Source organism: Mauremys mutica, chromosome 13 (assembly GCF_020497125.1).
Source record: "Mauremys mutica isolate MM-2020 ecotype Southern chromosome 13, ASM2049712v1, whole genome shotgun sequence".
NCBI classification, from domain to species: Eukaryota; Metazoa; Chordata; order Testudines; family Geoemydidae; genus Mauremys; species Mauremys mutica.
Genome location: NC_059084.1, coordinates 1,501,355 through 1,519,775, shown reverse-complemented (window position 1 = coordinate 1,519,775; position 18,421 = coordinate 1,501,355). Strand labels below are relative to the sequence as shown.

Below are 18,421 nucleotides of genomic sequence, written 5' to 3'. Positions count from 1 at the left end.
AAGTTTAAGCCCAGAACTGACTGACTGACTGTACATACAGTACAGATAAAGTGCAGTCAGATCCTGCCTCCTGAGAGGTATGTAGCCCTGCAAATGATTAGTATGGCTCCTGCTGAGACCTGTCAGCACTCCAGACAATACCTGGCATGCTTTCCAATTCTGTCCCTTTCTAAAGCCCTCTGGGCCATGTGATTGGATTGGAAGCAGAGTGTCAGCACCGCCATTCCTGAGGAATGCAGAAAAGAGGCTGCATTGCAGGCGATCATGCAGAGAGGTGTTGGAGTCCAGCGGCAGGCTGATTACTTTATAAATGACACTCTTTCAGAACCCTGTCACCAAATGGGGAAGGAAAGGTCCTATGGGGAGCGTTCATTGGCTCCCAAGTCCTGCCAGGGGGACTTTACAAGAACAAAGGCCGGGCGTTGCATTTGTAGCGATCATTTCCCTTTCCAGTGGCCAGTTCTCTTGATTAGCAACCTATCTCCTGCCACAAAGTACCCTCAGCATGTCTTTGAACCTTCCCAGTGCCACTCAGCTGTCGCATGCCAGGCTGTTGTGGGCAGAGCGTGGGAAGAGGAGGTGTCTGAGCGCTCCCTGTGGACGGAGTGGGTACACAGCCCTCACCAGGACGCAGTGCCCAAGCTGCTCACTTGGAAACCAGAAACAACAAACCAGCAATTGGGAGAGGAGGGAATGAGGCCTGGCCAGGCACAGCGTCGGGGGTGCTGGGCAGCTGCAGCCTGACTTTTTGTTCTGCGTTTGTACAGCTCCTAGCACAGTGGGGTCCTGGCCCATGATGGTCCCCTAGGCGCTGTGATAATTCAAATAATTCCCTTGCACACTGCTAGGGGCTTCATTCCAGCAGCGTGTGTGTGTGGAATGGCCCACGAGCCCCATTCGCACCCAGCTGTGCTGGTTTTGCACAGAAGAAACACGAACCTCACAACCAGGTGGGATCTTCTGCCTACAGAGCCGAGCTCGCAGCACCATCCTGATCAGCTGGCTCTCTGCTCTGTCTGTGGGGTGGAATTCACCCCGAGCCGAGGAAGGGACAAGGCCCAGAGGCCGGAATTGGAGTGGGTTTCAGCTTGCAGGAAGGGTAGAGGAGCCAAGCTCACGCACACTGCGGTGCCCACTCCCCTGTGGCCGCAGCAGATGGTGCCTCAAATCGTGTCAGCTCAAAGGCAAGGGCCGAGGGAGCTGGCTGGAGGGTGAGCGGTTACTGCCACTGGCTGGCCCGGAGAAACTGCAGTGCTTTGCCTGGCTACAGAGCCTTTGGAAAGCCAGGGCATGTGCTAAACACACCAGGCCCAAGTGTCCTCTTGCAGGGGGAGAGTCAGGCACTGGTCTGCAGGGCTGGCCTCACCGTGAGGCGAACTGAGGCAGCCACCTCGGGTGCCAGACTGTGTGGGGGCGCCACTGGGACCCAGAGTGTAGAAAATTGTGTCTACAAGGGGGTATGGGGGCATCATTTGAGCTCCCCGCCTCAGGTGCCAAAATGGTGTGGGCCGGCCCTGCTGGTGTGAGTGCGAATGGGGCCCCTTGGCCGTACGTGTACCCCTGGCCAGCGCTGTGCCAAACGCCAGGCTCTGGGCAGAGCCAGTGCAGAGTCTAGCCAGGGCTCCTGTAGATGGTGCTGCAAGCAAAGGAGTCTCCTGAGGTAAAGCGCCTGTGGGCCTTCGCCACTCGCTAGCTGTCAGAAGCAGCAGGAGCCAGGCACCAGGGTCAGTGGTCTGGGCAGACCCGGCTGCTGCAGGGGAAGCCTGCCCCAGACCACCAGGCGGGGCTGGGGGAAGGAGGAAGGTGCGGCATTGTCGCACTGGGGCTGACGTGAGACAAAAGGAACTGGAAGAGTTCTCGTCATTACCATCTGCCTTCCCTAGGGGCTAACGCTGGTGGCGGAGGAACAGCTAAAACCCAAACCCGCTGTAAGTTTGGTGAGCTAATGAAACAGCCTGCTGGGTTGTAGGTGAACCGACCATTTACCACTGGAAACCCGCCAAGGCACAGAGACCACGTGACGCGCCTTTGACACAGAAAAGCTGCTGCTGGTTCGGAGCGGCGCCTTTCCTCTGCATCCCCCGCCATCACTCCCAGGAACCAAACTCAGCAGTGACGTAGCAACATGCGTGGCACAAAGTCAGAGCCATGTCCCACACGTGCTGCTCACGGGCAGAGTGGCTGGAGGCCAAAGCAGCCCACAGACACTGGAATGCAGCCAGACCCAGCTGTTACGTCAGTCTAACGGAGACACACCACAGCAGGCCCTTTGCTGGCACAGGTGTTCATGGCCAGGCCTGGCCTGGTTGGGGAAGAGCAGGAATTTGGTTTTGCCAGCTCATCAACCCACCTCTTTGCTCTGCTCCTGTCCCTGAACTGCTCCCCAGCCGCTCGCCTTGTGAAGGATTCGGCAGACAGCAAATGGGCTGCACTCGCCTCTACACCCAGCAGCAATGGCCCAGCCAGCACGGGGCCACGAGCAGTCAAGAGGCTTTAAACACAGCTGCAACCACAGCAATCAAATTAGACTCTTGCCCCACGCTGGCAATACTGACTACAGCTAAACCCCCTCAGAGGAGCGGCTGCTGCAACCCCCAGGCCCCGGGGTGGGGCCAGGGCAGAGGCTCATTAGTAAAGTAGCGGGTGGGGTGTAACGAACTCTTGCTATATCAGCGTAAGCACCAATACCAGCGGGCAGGACCCCCGGCTCTAGGGCCCTGACAGCCTCTCGCTAGCAGAATACAAGTGCTGTCTCCTTCACGGTCTGTGGAACCGAGCCACTGAGCGTCATTCCCTGGCCCCTCGCCCAGCCACACCGCTTATCCGGAGATGCATGAGGCCGTCTGTCCCCAGATTGCCCTGTCAAAGCCCCGTGCACCTTTCACTGCATTGAAGCCCTGGAGTGGCAAGCAGTTAAACTTCAAAAGGTTACAAATAATTCCGGGCATTAGAACCGGCTCTGTCCCACCTCCGCTAGGCAAGGCCCTGCGCTTACCTGGCCACTTTAAGGTCTCCCCAAGGCTTCCAGTACAATTTTCTTTGACCTTTAGTTAAAGACCAGCTTCACCAGGCAAGTGGTTCTTGCTGGTTCTCAGGTGGCCACTTACGAAAGGTTTAACTTTATATTGCCGTTAACGATAATTCCTCGGGCTCCCACGGGGGAGGAGAAGCAGCATGAGCAGTGTCAGGCTCAGAGGAGTTCTCTGGATCACAGGCCTTACGCTGCTCTGACACTTCAATAGAAACCAAAAAGGGTTTTGAATAATCCCTAATATCCGCCCACTGTGGGTAGACGCAGCTAGTTGCAGAGATGGGGGACAGCCCAGCGCCTGAGCACCCACAGGACTGCAAAAGCTGCTGTGGTTTAAAATGACTAGAGCCATGGGGGCAGAAAACGGGACCACCACGGAACTGCGTTGGAGTCAATGGGGAAATGGTCTTTATAAAGCCGACAGCAAACAGCGACTGCCAAACCTGAACGGGGCTGTTAACGTCCACCCCGCCTTGATTAGATCACCCATATACACATTCATACACACATCTGCACACACAGGTGATTCCACAGGCAAACAGGCAGTTGCATAGAGGCCCAAGCAGTTAGGTGCTTCCAAAGCGTCACACACAGATGCCAGTGCTGTGCGCCCAGGTTCACTGCATGCGCAGAATTGGTGGTTGGCTCCAGGCAGTTTGGGCTGCAGTCGCCGAGTGCCTGGACTAATGGAGCAGCGCCCTTAGTTGATGGCAGCAGGGCTGTTTTTACACATCCTCTCCAATGCCTCTGTGGATCTATGTTCCGCAGATGTGTCTCCTGACAGGGGACTGATTTTTCATAGACAGCTTCTCCATCCAGGTGGTTGGTGTATGTGACGCAATGGGGTTTCTCTGGGCTTTATGGATCTATTGGAAATTCTTAGTGGCCGCAGTCTCTGCCCAGCATCCTGTGTTTCTTTTGAAGTGGCTGCCGGGGCAGGGAGGCCGGCCTTTCTCAGGAGCAAGCTATGCAGCTCCTCTCAGGTTCGTTATCACCCCTGCTTTATTACAGGCAGAGTAAATTGCTTTTGTTTGCAGCATTATAATGGTCAGAAAAGTGACTCTGTAGAAATGACATTTTCATGGTGCCTATTTATTCCCCACCAGTGACTTGCATATTAAGTTTGTTCAGTTTACAAACCAAACGAAGGTGGGGGGAGGTTATCTAACTGCCGGCACTTAAGCTCAGCCCTTTTTCTAGTACCTGAAATGAGCTCTTTCTGCTGCATACACCCAGAGCCAGTGATGATAACTCTGCAGCCAGACCTCAGCTGGTAGCTTTGATGCTAATGCACAAGGCAGAATAGCAAAGAGCAGACGGAAGGGGGGAGGCTAGTGGGGCTGGCTCACAGGATGAGGACTCAGGAGACTGGGATTTCATTCCTGATAGTGTGCAAGTTACTTAACCCCTCTGCTGCAGCCTCCCCTGCTGTGAAATGGATTTATCGCCTCCTAGCGCCCAGGGCTGTTGTGACCTTAGCACAGGGCCCGCTGGGGCAGGCGCTATGTACGGGCAGGCTGGTGGGGCTCAGCAGTGCCGGCCCTCGGGGGGGAGGGGGGGAGAAAGCGAATCTGCTTGGGCTCCTGAGGCGCAGAGGGGGCATGCTTTAGAGCCCCTTCCCTGAGCATGCCCTTTGTCCTGTGCAGCTCCTGAGCTTGCTGGCCCGTGGGCCGGCCAGGAGACTAAGTCTGGAAACAGCACCTGACCCTGGTCCCTGAGCGGCAGCACCGGCTCCAGACGGGCTGATTTCACTGGAAGTCCAGCTGCAGACAGGGACCTCGCCCACCTCCCGGGGCACCTCGCCCCAGCCGCCTTTGTCGGTGGAGCCCGGCGCAGATACACCATTTGGATCCGCGAACAGGCGGGTGTGGATGCCCACGGATATGTTGCGGAGCTGGGGCATCTCTCTGCTCTGGGACCTCTGCGATGCGTGTGGCAGGCATGCCAGGGTTACCAGTTGGTGGTAGAGCTGGCCAGCCACTGCCCAACAGGAGTTTGGTCCTGTGTTCTAGGTTGTACCGTGCTCTCCTGCTTCAGCGGCCTGGGGGGCAGCGGGCCAGGAGCTGGAACTCTCTCCTGCTCCTGCAGGTTCAGTTAAACCCAGGGAAATGAATCTCTCCTAACACAACCAGTTGGTTTTACTAACTCACCTCCAGGTTCTCAGGCTATTACTCCAGACACCACCATTTATTTACTCACATCTGTTCTGCAGGGATTCGCAGCCCTGGGTCGCTCTTGAGGCTGCTCTGATTCGCTTTCTTTGCCAGCCTTTGTCGATTAGTTTCACTATTTTTTTTGCGGAGGGCAGGGATGCTTTTTCCCTCTCTCTCACAGGAGAGGTGCCTGCCTCTGACCAGAGGTATCAGAGCAACACAAACACACCAGTGGCTGCTCAGCGATTCTTATTGCCAGTGGGAGAGCTGGATTTCCTGCTAAAACTACCAGTCCCGGGAGCTGCTAAATATTTCTTTCCTGGCAAAGTATCCTATGTATTTGTAGGGTTCTGTACAGTTTCCTCCTGTGTTATTGTGGACAATGCCACACTTGATAGGTGGTGAGAGGAAGGGGGAGGGAAGAGGTAGCTTTTATTACTGTCCTTGACTGCGAGCCGTGTGCTCTGCCTCTCTGTCTGGTTTTAATTGCCTGGCATTGGCCCTGGGGGATTTTTTAATGTATTATATACTTTGCTAAGCCATGGCCCTAGAGCACTGGAGAGGTGCAGTTATGTGACCCTGTTAGCAGAGCCATCAGGAAACCGGGGGCCCTGCACTTTGCCTTTCAGGTTGTTGTGAGGGCACCATCAGGCTTTGAAGTTCGCCAACACCCGCTGCTGCAATGGCTTGTTCTCAGGCGGCTGCTTCAGCCCCAGCAGGGCTCAGAGCTTCTCTTTAGTCATTACGAAAAGCTGAGTCTGGAGAACACCCTGAAATCTACAGAGCCTGCCGTGGTGCCAAAGGGAAAGCCGGCCCCTCCAGGCAGTTACGTTTCATGCAACTGGATTTCTGTAGCCCCCTGGCACAGACCAGGGCCAACACCTGATCTGAGCTCCCCACCCTCCCCCACCCACAGCCACGGGGCCGTGAAGAGTTGCTCCACTTTGCACTGTGCATGGAGGAAGCTCCCAAAGCCCCGGGTCTGGCTGCAGGACACAGCAGGGTGAGGCTGAGGCTTCCCATCAGCAGGGCACGAAGAGAGGAAGGGACCCAATGGAAACCTCTCCAGGCGCAGCAGAAAATTAAGCAGAGAGAATTAATCTGAGCCTCTTACTTCGTCCTGTAAGTAGCTGCACGGCTCTGTACACCAGCTGGTACCAGGAACTGGTCAGGTTTTCAGGGTAGCGGCTGGGTCTCCCCACAAAGGGTCCAAATTCTGCCCGCTGCTGTGTTCACGGGCACAGCAATGCCCTTAGCGGAAAGCCAGGGCCTCTCTGCACTGGGGACTGAAGAGCCCATGGGGCGCGGCTAGACGCGCAGGAGAGAACCCTGGTGTCCTGGCCTCACCTCCCTCCCTTTGCTCTAAAGCAAGTGCTCCCAGCACATGGAAGGCGGTGGCAGGCCAGAGCCCTGGTATGAGAATGCAGAGCTCCACGGCTGGGTCGCGGTGGGCTCAGGTGCTCAAAGATCGTGGGTAATTACCCACCATGGCAGGCTGGCAGGCGGGGCAGTTCGCGCTGGCTAGGAGCGTGTTTTGGCAGAGCAGGATCTGGAGGAGTTTGCTGTTACCAATAGGGCCAAGCCCTGACATGGGGGCAAGGCAGGAGTTCGGGCACGAGGCGCTAGCGGCCCATTTCACCATGCGCAGGTGATGGGGGAGCTCCCAGCGCTGCTGTCTCAGTCTGAGCTCCGCATTGCACCCCCAGCAGGCAGTCCAGGCGCAGGGCTAGGCTCTGCACAGCTCAGGAGACATTTCCCAGCAGGCCAAGCTGAGCACCCCCCACCCCAAGGGCTCTGGTGACGTCAGAACAAACCCCCGACTCACCCTGTGCAGAGCTTACAGCCAAACGCCCCAAGCCAGCCCCGAGAGGGCAGGTCCTGTCTCCCCACGTGCGCTGCAGGATCATGGCCTCCTGGTGAGGCTCTGAGCCGAAGAACTGGCAGCTGCAGCTGATCCTCCAGCTGGGGGGAATCTAAACCCTCAGCTGGGATTAAAGTGCTGCTCTGCATCTTGGCAGGGCCTGCAGCTGGGACCAGCACCAGGTCAGGGTGCGTCATGGCTGCGGGGCACCTCCAGGGGGCACTGTCATGGGGGGGGGGATGCTGTCTCACATGGTACCCTGCTCAATTATATTGCCCAGGATTTATTAAAGGGCCCCCTGTAAAAGGCTGCTGTGAACAGAGAGGCGGAGGCTGCGTTCATTTAAAGAGCTTTATTCGCTTCAGCGGGGCTGCAAGTCTCAGCTTGGATCATGTGGTGCATGGGGAGGTTAGAGCAAGAGAGCAGCTGAGATCCCCTTTCCCCTCCTGGCTGACTGCAGGTCAGGGGGCCCACGGCCTCCCGCCCGCGCCAGGAGCTGCTCTCGCGGGCTGCAGCTCACCCTCCCCGCAGGTGATCGGCGCACAGAGAAATACTAACACGTGCCCCAGGAACAGGCTGGGCTCGGCCTGTCGTATTGAACAACCAAGGGTAGGAATGCTCAGAACCGGGCTGTGGCTTGAACCCACCCCCCTCCCTGGACAGAGGAACGGGTTCGACAGTGGGGGAGGGTCAGCCTGAGCCCTACAGGGGGCTGGGCACCATCCACAGTCCGAGCCCCTCCCCACTTCTCCAGGAAATGCAATAAGGGAAGAGGGGCAGCTCTCAGCCCCAGGGTTGGGTAACTCCAGAGGGCAGAGCCCTGCGCTTCCCCAAGCTTAGCCACAAACCAGCCGACCCCGGCTCCGTCTTCTATCCAAAGGAAATCTAAGCAGGTTGGCGTTTTCTGCCCCTTCCCGCCAGCCAATGGGATGGCTCCTTAAAACCAGCGCCCCTCCCTCCCTCCCAGGCCCTCAGAGACTGGCCTCCTCGGCCGGTGGGGTTGTGGCAGCCTGGAGGAGGACGAGGTGACTATTTACAGTCTATAGGAATGAGCCACATAAGCTGTATCCACACGACTGGATCCAACCAGAGTAACTACACTGGGTCTCTCGAGGGAGGGAGGACAGGACTCATGGGGCAAAGCAAAGGGGAGTGACTGCGGTTCCCACATACAGAGAGACCCAGATGGGTTCACTGGAGTCATAAAAAGCTAGCAATGCGAAACGGGGGGGAGCAGCTGGCATACACTAAACCTGGCACAAAGCTGGAAGCCCTGTCTGCACACGGCCCCCCAGGGGAACCAGTGCGACTAGTGGCCGTATTCCATGGAAACGAGCCCCAGCCCCTCCCCTGGGCACAGACAGCAGGGAGAGCCCCCACCCTTACAAGCTGATGGCAATGGGGAAGTTCCCCACCTCTGGTCACACCCTACTTGGGAACAGAGAGGCCTCATTTCTGCATTCGAGTCCTGGAGACGGCACTGCATCAGCTCAAGGGTATTTTTTAAAGAAATTTAAAAATCCATAGCTAGACGGCAGGGTGGGGAGGGGTACATGCGAGAGTCACAGTGTGCGCGCACACACGTTAGTCTCTGATTCGGAGCATGAGATTTCCATCGACCCGGCGCCAGTCCTCGCGCACTCCTCCTCTGCCCAGTCTGGGGTGGGGAGGGTCGTGTGTGTGTCGGGGGGCGGGGGGGGGGATCCAGCAGCCCGGCCCGTGCCACGCCGGCTCAGTCTACAGCAGGCAGGAGGTGTCTGCCGCCCGCTTCCTCAGCTCTTTGCCCATTTTGTGGTGGTGGTGCTGGTGGTGGGAGGGGGTGCCGCTCAGTCTGGCGTGGTCAGAGAGCTGGCCGCCCAGCAGCTGGGTGTCTTGCATGTGCCTGGCGGAGGAGCCATGGTGGGACGCCTCAGAGCTCTCCTCCGGCTCCACCCGCAGGTAGGCCTTGACCTTGTGGTGCTGGGCTTTGCTGTCGCTGAAGTCGATCACCCGGCACTCGTACGTCCCCTCGTCGGTGGGCTTCACCCTGGAGAGCCGCAGCTTGTGGGAGATGTTACTGCCGACCACCTTCACCACCTGGCGGGGAGCGGGAGAGAGCACAGCGCTGAGAGCAGAAGGGCTCCAGGAACAAGCTCCCCTAGCCCCCGCCAGCCCGTCCCCAGCCCTCCCACGCTCCATCACACCTTTCCACGCAATGCCCCCAGGCAGCGGTGGATTAGCCACTGGACCAACGGGGAAAAATGGGCACCCCCACGTCCCAACCTGCTCTGCCTGGCCGGCGCTCCTGTCAGGGAGCGGGGTCGGGGTGCAGGGGCTTGCCCCACTCTGATCCGCCCAGCCCGTCTGCTGGGGTGCACTGGATGGGCAGAAGCCCCCGCAGCCTGACCCCATTTCCCCGGCAGGAGTGTGGGGAGGGGTCCCCGCTTGCTCTGGCCCAGGGCCCCACAAAACCCTAATCTGCCTCTGCCCCCAAGGAAGGCGCCAACAACTCGGGGTGGGGGGGGCCTTAGGCTTCAGAGTCACAGCTGCTCCCAGGCTCCACTCTTGCTCTGGGCAGGGGAAAGCAGTTGCAGCCCTTGAAAAGCCTTCCCCAGGCCCGGCGCCCCTGGCCCACGCTAGCTCCATCTCCCCCCTGGCTGTGCAGCACCCTCCAGAGCCACCAGAGCTAGAGGGAGAAGAAGAAACATGGGGGCCCGGGAGCTGGGTCTCTGCTACAGCTGGAGCAAGTGACCATCAGTGCCCGGCTGCCCCCAGCGCTTGGCTCACGCCAGGCCCTGACACCTTGGTGAGATCAGCGACCCTGTGACCAACCACCCCACCGAAAGGGGCAAGAGGTGAGGCTAACTGGAGCAGGCCAGAGGCTCCAGACACGGAGATGAAGCAGCTCACGGTTGTGGTAGGGTACATGCCATTCGGCCGGTCCCAGGAGAAATATTCAGCCACTGGCCAGGACATAACATCATCTCCTCTAATGCACACCCCGCACCCCCAGCCCCTGTGCACGATGGGATCCTTCAGCCCACAGCTGCTCCGGCCCAGGGGATGAAATCCAGCATTCTCCACCCAGCTGTGTTTGAGATCGATGCAGAACCATGCAGGCTAATTAGCTTTTCTACCAAATTGATTCGCTCTTAGTATTTATCACCCAATGAAATTTAAGACTTACGCACTAGTCCAAGCTGCTGCTGCTGTTGGGTAAGGTCAATAAATCAGATTTATAACCCGCCCTGAGGCCCCTGGCTCTGTTCCCTCTAATCACACTGGATGGGAAAGGCCATTTTTCTCCTTACCACTGCATTGGTGAGCTGAGGATTTTGTGGGGTTTAGTGCCTGGCCTGGAGGCTGCAGTCTGGGAGTCGTGAACCCCCCGGCTGAAGAAGCAACAGAGCAGAACCAAACCCAGCCACAGGCTCAGCGAGCGGGAGAGACCTGTCACCGGCCTAATGAATGGATTCATTATAGGGCTGCATGTGCTCTGCAGCTGCAGGCCATGGAGCCAGAGAGTAATGAACTGATGCCTTAAGATGGGAGTGAGGCGGTCGGGCTGTACGCACAGTCTGGGGGTGCTGGCATTACGCAGCCACAGATGGGGTGCTCCTGAGACCTGCAGGCAGCTGCAGATTGCACGGTAGCAACATGGTGTAGCTGCTCTGCCACATCCCTTTAGCAGCATCTGCTAATGAGAATCTCAGGGCAGGTCTACACTAAGGGCGGGGGTCGAACTAGGGTACGCAAGTTCAGCTACGTGAATAGCGTAGCTGAACTCGAAGTACCCTAGTTCGAACTACTTACCCGTCCAGACGCTGCGGGATCAAAGTCCGCGGCTCCAAGGTCGACTCTGCCACCGCCGTTTGCAGTGGTGGAGTTCCGGAGTCGACTGGAGCGCACGGGGAGTTCGAACTATCGCGTCCAGATTAGACGCGATAGTTCGAACTCCGAGAAGTCGACCGCGTCGACCCGGCAGGTAAGTGTAGACTAACCCTCAGAGAGCTGCCAATGGTCATTCCAGCTGTAAACGCAGCAGAGAATTGGCATCAATCTCCCCCTGCCCTCTGCTGGGGTTGAAGGCCCTGTGGTGCAGCAAGGAACGCCCGTACAGCAATGCCAAGCTGTCACTAAGATTTTTTCCTCCCGCATTTTCAAAATACAACATGAGAGTTAGCTGGGAAGGAAGCTGCCAGGGAGTCTAACACTGTCAATGAATTTTTAGAATGGGCTGGATAATTTTGTGACCAATACTCACAGCTGTAGCTGCACAGACTAGGAAAAGGGTCAGCAAATCTCATGCTCCTGATTGCAGCAAGGTCAGGAAGGAATTTAAATAGCAGTTTGCATTTATATAGCACTTTTCATCCACAGATTTCAGAGTACTTTGGAAAGTTGAGCAAAAGATCATTATTCCCATTTTACAGATGGAGAAATTGAGGCCCAGTGCCTAGACCAAGGCCACGCAATGAGACATGAGGCCCAGTCTGCTGCCCTATTCCACTGGACAATGCCATTTCTCCAAGTAAAGCTGCTTACTGAGATGGGGAAGGCTAGAGGTATGGCTAGAATTTATGCACAACACCAAGTATTGCAGCCTTGAAGGGAGGTGAGCTATCCGGTCTTTTGCTGAAGGGTGGGAGATTCTGGATGGTGACATGGGAAAGAATCAGTTCCTCCTTTCAACTTTGTATTACAAGAACAAGGAGTCACTTAAAGAAATTAATGGCTGGTAAATTTAGCACTAATAAAAGGAAACCTCCTTTGCAAACCTTGCAGTCAGTCTGTGGAATTTGCTGCTCTAGTGGGTCCTAGAGTCCCGTCTTGTGGCTGGATTATAAAAGGGCTGGATAATTTTATGATCACTAATAATATCTGCAGTGATGCAGGCTGAGATAAAAGTAATGAAATGTCATGCTTCAGGGTGTGAAGTGACCGCCACAGGGGTCAGGAAGGAATATTCTCCCTCGGTGCAGCCACTGGAAGCTGGGCTAGATGCTGGAGGGTTTCTTTTGTAGGCTCTCTCTGACGCACTGGATATTGGCCATGCTGCACCTGGACACTGATCGCCTTGGTAGCCCAGCAGTCTCTCCTGGAATGGTCAACGCTGCCCTCCTAGGGAAATGCAGTTGCTGTATGGGCAAAACTGCCCTTCGGTGACAGCCCAAATGCACCAAGCCAGCAGCTTGCTAACGAACTCAAGAGACACGTGCCCTGGCTGTTGCCTCCCAAGCTGCTGGAAAAGCACCTTGAAATGCCACCCAATACTCCATACAGGCTCCTTTGAAAGCTGCTTTTGTTTACAATAAGGAGACAAGTTTCCTTTGTGCCTCTCTCGGCTCAAAGCACCTTCTCTTCCGCCTCTGGGGTGAAATTCTCCCCCGGGGAGAGCAGCCTAGCGCAAGGCTGAAGTCCCCCTGAGCCCCCCGGGCACACAGGTCTGGAGCTGGCCCCTGCGCGGGGCTGAATTTCATTCTGGCTGAAAAGCCGTGAAGGGGAGTTAATGCAGACAGGTTCCGAAGGTGGTTCCTGGTTCCTGGGCTGTAATGCAGTCGGACTCTCTGGGGCCGACAACGTTACTTATGATCTGACGAAGTCTGAGCGGGTAACACCTGGCCACGGGAGCTCTCAATGTGCCGTTTTCCGCACGTCGGTCGCAGAGCCTGGTTTGCCTTCTGGGGCCGGTTGTGTTTGCTTTACTTCCCCTTCGGACGCTGCACATTTTATCACAGTCACTTGCAGGGACGGCTCATCTCCCTGCATTTCTTTCCCAGGCTCTAAACGTTTAATAATCACGGACATTTAAAACAACAATCAATAAATAAATGTTTTCAAAAGTGAATCTCTCCCCGTGGCCTGAGCTGGAGGAAGCGTCACCCCCAGCCTGCCTGGGAATCAATCATAGTTACACAGGAAAACGCACTGATCACATTCAGGCATGCAATTAACTGCCTAATTATGCTGGAAAATGCAATTGCGCAGTTAAAGAGAAGACCCCACCCCAGGATCATTCCGCAGCTTCTGCCCTCGTGGCCTCCCATCTGCTCCCCCCACGTCTCTCGCATGCTGGGAGCGGCGCCGCAGGGGGTCCCAGCTGGCTGGGGCTGAGGAACGGCCCGTGAGCCTCTTGCATTTTAACGTTACGCATTCATTCTTCACCACGCAGAGCGGAGCGGCTGCGGGCCTGGCGGCTGGGCATGAAGCCAGTGAGCGGCAGCGGATTGTCCCAAATGCCCACGGGTCCCCAACAGGGGGCTAAATCGTGAAGGCACCACGGTCCCTCCAAGGGAAGCAAGGGTGCTCAGCACCTCCAAGAGGCATGTGCTGCATGGCCCCAGGCGAGCACTTACCGGTTCCATACACGTTGGACAGGCAGGTCTCTGACCTCCCAGCTGGGGCCAGACTGATGGGCCCTGCAGCTGAGCTCATAGCAAACCCCACGCTAGGCAACATGCCCCCCAAACGGACCAGCTCACCCAGCCCATCTTGGATGAGTAGCTAGGAAGTCAGAGCTGGTGCTGGGTTTAGGTGGAAACCGGTCAAACCTTAGCAGTTTCCAGAGAGCTCTGGAATCATTCGAAACCAGCCCAGGAAAGAGAAGTCGCAAAAGGAGCGGGCCGGGCGTTTCACAGAGCTTGGTCGCCCAGCAATGCTGCTGCTTTGACGCTCACTCCAGCGACACAGCGTATCGCGCTGAACGGGCACAGGCAGAGCTGCAAGGACCCGTGCGCGCCTGGATTTCCAAAGGCACGAGAGCAGGCGCACGTTTCGGGAGCCCTGTACCTGAGCTGCTCGTTTCCAAAGGTCCCACCAGCGAGCGTTACCGGGCCAGGCTGGGACTGCGCAGGTGGAGGGGAGCGGGGAGATGGAGCCAGTGCCATGTTGTGTAACTCTCCCCCCGCTGCCCTTGCCCAGGCAGGGACATGACCCAAACCAACTAAGCTGGCATCCCCAGGCCTCGCACACAGGCTAGCGCTGCCGGGGTGCCAGGGGGGGAAAGCACGGGGCGCTGAGATGGGGATATTTTTGCCTGTACACTCACTCCGGGCCATCGAGGACTTCTTCCAGCGTGTGTTCAACCCAGTCTGACGCAGCCACGCCAGCTGGAGCCATCCCCGCCTGTGCAGCACATCGATACAACGCCTTTACCCTGCTAGCATTGCTCCAGCGGAGCCAGTCGGGGTGCTGCTACGCACACCGTAATGTGGGGTGGGGAAGGAATTTCCCCCCAGATCAGACTGGCAGGGACCTTGGAGGGGTGGTCACTTGCTAGGATTAGCTGGGTTTAGCTCACTGAATTCCTTCCCACAGCAGGGACCTCAGACATGGTGCCCCTCACTCCCGCCTATTCTCCGCCCGTGCACAGAACAGTCTAGGGCCCTGGGGGCTGTAAGACCTTGGTGAGTTAGTGGGTGGGTGCTGGTGGCCTGTCTACACAGGAGGTCAGACTTGATCTGGTGATCCCCCTCCTAGCCTTAAAGTCTGCGTCTCTGACTCGAGGGATGGTGATTGACATTTACACAGCGCCTGCTGCCGCTGAAACAGCCCCAGTTTGCATGGCATGCAGCAGCTGTGACAGCACCCGGGGGGCTGCAAGGGGGAGTGAAGGCCAGGCACAATTACACAAGGCGTTAGGGGGAACATGGAGCCCCTCTCCCTGGCGTCTGGCCCTGGCACGTGGATTAACGTCCCTGATTCTTATGAGAAGGTTCTGTGTGCTCTGATGCCCACAAGTATCTGGGATCTCCGTAGAATCGCTCTTCAATGGCACGGTGACCCCCTATTCCCCACAGACACTGAATCAGCAGGGGAAGCAGCCTGTCTGCGCCAGTAATACTGGAGCTCTCCCAGGCTAACAATGAGCAGCGTTCGCAGCTAGTTAGCTTCAGAGGGTTCACGAGGCCACAGTCCAAGGGGGCACGGTCCTAGGTTGTTACACAGAATCCACACCCGAGCCACATTCAGACTTGTGCAACTCCACTGGAGTAGCAGAGTCCCTGGACGCCAGGTCTGAATCGGGCCCTGAGAACTTTCTAAACAGAAGCACCCTAATGAGGGTGAGTTGTTCTAGCCACAGCGCCGAGGCGGTAGCACGACGGGTGCCCTAGACTAGAGAAATCTCAGCTAGATCAGGGTTTGAAACACGTCCACATCACACGCTCTTTGAAATAAATTCCCGGTGGGACAACGTGTGAAGGGTGATGAATGTGGCTCAACATTTCGGAGCCGACCCAGCTGACTAGGCCCAGGGGGATATGCTCTGCGTGCTGGGCTCCATGGGGGGAGTCATTATTGTCAATAGGATTTACCCATGTTAATCCCCACACATTGAAATGAGAGCAGATGCCCGTAGGTGGTGAGACTTGGAGTGGGATCATCCCGGGGTTTCCAGTTGCCTGTATCTGTATTTTCAGGCCCCAATCCTGTGCGGCACTGAGCACCGTCAGCTCCCGCCAAAGAAGACAGGAGGTTGGGGACTGCCACCGCTGGAGGGGTGAGCTCAGCTCTTTAACTCAGCACAGAACATGGGAGTGATGTGCTGGGCTTGCTCGGCCTTCCTCAGGCCAGCGCAGGGCTCTGAAAATCCCAGGCAGTCAGAGCAGTGGCAGTTAAAACCAGGACTTTTAAAATATTTTGCTATTTTTGTCATCCCGGGCCTGGGCAAAACCCGTCTCCGCCATGAGCTGCGAGATAATTGAGAAGCAAGTCTCTGTGACGCGCCTGCCTTATCAGAGCCAGAGCAGCGAGAGAGCGCAGGTGGGAGCCAGACCGACAGGGAGGGAGCGAAGACGCCAGTGACAGCAGGCGGCCAGGACCATTTATTTTATTTAACTAATTGGTGTCTCCTCGTTCCGTTCATGTGAGCCAAAATGTCTTCGGCCTTCTAATCCGCTAAATCAATTTGATTATTTTCTTCTTAGTGGAAACTTGTTCCTTAGATGCCTCAGGAACTCAAGTGTCAGAGGGGAGCCGTGTTAGTCTGGATCTGTAAAAGCAGCAAAGAATCCTGTGGCACCTTATAGACTAACAGACGTTTTGGAGCATGAGCTTTCGTGGGTGAATCCCCACTTCTTCGGATGCATCCACCCACGAAAGCTCATGCTCCAATACGTCTGTTAGTCTATAAGGTGCCACAGGATTCTTTGCTGCTTTTACAGGAACTCAAAGAAGATCTATCCTGGGCTGTCTGCACTCTCCGTTCAGGGAGTTCAACAACGTGGCTGGTGATGAGCTTCGGGGCTTTCCCAGAGCTCAGGCCAGCTGGGATTGAAGCAGCTGTGCTCCGGGGAGGTGAGGGAAAGGGTGGGGTCTGCAGCAAAGGTCCAAGCCTGGGACTCGGGCAATCAATTTCCAGCTGGGACACAGGCACCCTGTGTGCGCAGGGCCAGTCGCTCCCTCTTGGGGCCAGATTCTCCTCAACACCAGCAGGCAGCAGACAGGGGCCTTAGTGGGACTGAGAATTCGGGTCCTTGTGCCTCAGCTCCCCGCCTGTAACCTGGGGCCAGAAACCTCTCGTGTGGCCGTCTGGCCTGGTCAGACCTCGAGCTCGAGGGGGCAGGGATGACCTCTCTGTGCCACCCCCTGCACGCCGGGGCCCCGCTCGCAGCCAGAGCGTCCAGGCAATGCTAATAAACAAGGTTTAAGGCTGCAGTCCTCCTCATGCCAGCAACCTGCACTCATGCAAGGAGCCCCACCAGAGCCACAGGGCTGAGTGCTCCTGCAAGGACCCAAAGTCCCTTGCCGCCCACGAACTCCACTGGGGAAGGAGGGCACTCAGCACTCCGGATCGGACCCTTCACATAGGCTAGTTCTGCAGTGACTGAGCTCCCAAGCTGGGCGGACCCCAAACCTGGCTGTGTGGGGCTACCTGGAGCCCTGGGATGACCCACCAGAAGATGTGCAGCAGGCATGTGCCTAGCAGCCTGAGCGGTTCCATGCTCCAGTTCGGAAGCGCTGGCGCAGTGGATCCCTCAGTCGGATTCTCCCTCTGGATTCTCCAGCCCGAGAGCGCCCCCTCTAGCAGCCTCAATGGAAGCAGAAGGGAAGCCAGAGTCTTTGGCCCAAACCATTTCTCTCTCTCACTGCCCTTCCCTGGCAAAGGCCAATGACGTGATTTATCACGTGGTCACTGGGCAGAGAACGGGCACCGCTCCACTGGGACTGACAGCAGGCACTTAAGACCCCAAAGAATTTTAAAACACTGCAGAAAACATAATTGCTTCAAGGGCTAAATGAGTCATTTTGTTCTAATGTATGGCCCCGATTCAGGAGAGCACATAAGCACGTACTGCACTGTACATCAGTGAGACTTCGGCGCACACATAAATGCTCTCCAGAATTCAGGCTTAGATTCCAAAGCAAACCCCCCGGCAGGGAATCACTCTGCACAGTGCCACCCGGCACTCATGCGCCGTGGGTTGCAAGCCTTCACTGCGGAGTGGCCACCAGCTCCTGATCCCAACATGCACCAGTTCTCCTACTGGCAGCTTTTCAAACCAAGTTGAAAAAAATCTTTGGTCTTTAAAAAACAGAACGGGGCAATTTTTGTTCAAGCTGCCAGCGTCTCGGGGACCAAAGTTACAGCTGTACCCTCGATTAAAGCTCTCGCCAGAAGTCAGTATCCAAACTCACGCTTATTTTCGTGGCCTCCTTCCCAGTTTCTTCCTGCTCAGATGCTTTTAGCTGTCGGGGAGGGAGGAATTGGGGTGGGGAGAGAAGGAGAGAAGAGAACCCATTAGTTTAGCTGGAAGGGGAGAAAAACCCATCAGACTAATTCACACCTCAGCCCCTAATTTATGCTTCAAAGGCAGCTCTCGGGGAGAGCTGGTGTTTAGGTGGCGGAGGTAGTGTGGAGGAGGGGAAGCGAGTGTGCTACTGAGTGAAAGTTCCAGCAGTGAAAGGAAAAGAGGAAAAATTCATTCTGCTTCAGCTTTCAGCGCTGAATGCTGCGCCTGGAAAAGGCGCCAGTCCTGCCTGCTCACACAGGCTGCTCCCGGCCAGAGAGACCTGGCAGACTGCAGATTAGAAAGGAGTTTGCAATGCAAGATGATGACACCAGGCTGCAACAGGCACAGAGGCACCAGACCAGAGACGGGGAGACGGAGCGCGCCGAGGATGCTGCAGTCAGTTCTGGGCCCCTCCACACCAGGCAGATGATGACAAATAGGAAGGCAAAAGCCGAATGAAGGGGCTGGGGTGAATGATTTAGGAGGAGAGATTAGCAACGTGCTGCTGGGCTCAATGATGGCTAAGGAATGCAGGGATCACTGGGGTGGATGGCCGGGAGCAACAGAACCAGTCTGGGCAGAGGAAAATGCAGGCTGGATGTCTGGAAACCCAGACTTCAGACCAGGGAATAATCCGCCCAGGGGAAAGGGGCTCAGTGGGCCC

The 18,421-nt window shown here is 56.6% G+C and overlaps 1 protein-coding gene across 1 annotated transcript in view; it reads right to left on the bottom strand.

Annotated features, from left to right (window-relative positions):
- Positions 1-7,382: 7,382 nt before the first annotated feature.
- Positions 7,383-18,421, bottom strand: part of VSTM2L (V-set and transmembrane domain containing 2 like) — a 39,264-nt gene continuing 28,225 nt past the window's right edge. The window contains exons 3-4 of the mRNA XM_044986110.1: positions 17,663-17,713; positions 7,383-9,121 (exon numbers count right to left, since the gene is read on the bottom strand). Of these exons, the coding sequence (XP_044842045.1) occupies positions 8,783-9,121; positions 17,663-17,713 (390 nt within the window). The 3' untranslated portion in view covers positions 7,383-8,782. The remainder of the gene's footprint in view (positions 9,122-17,662; positions 17,714-18,421) is intronic.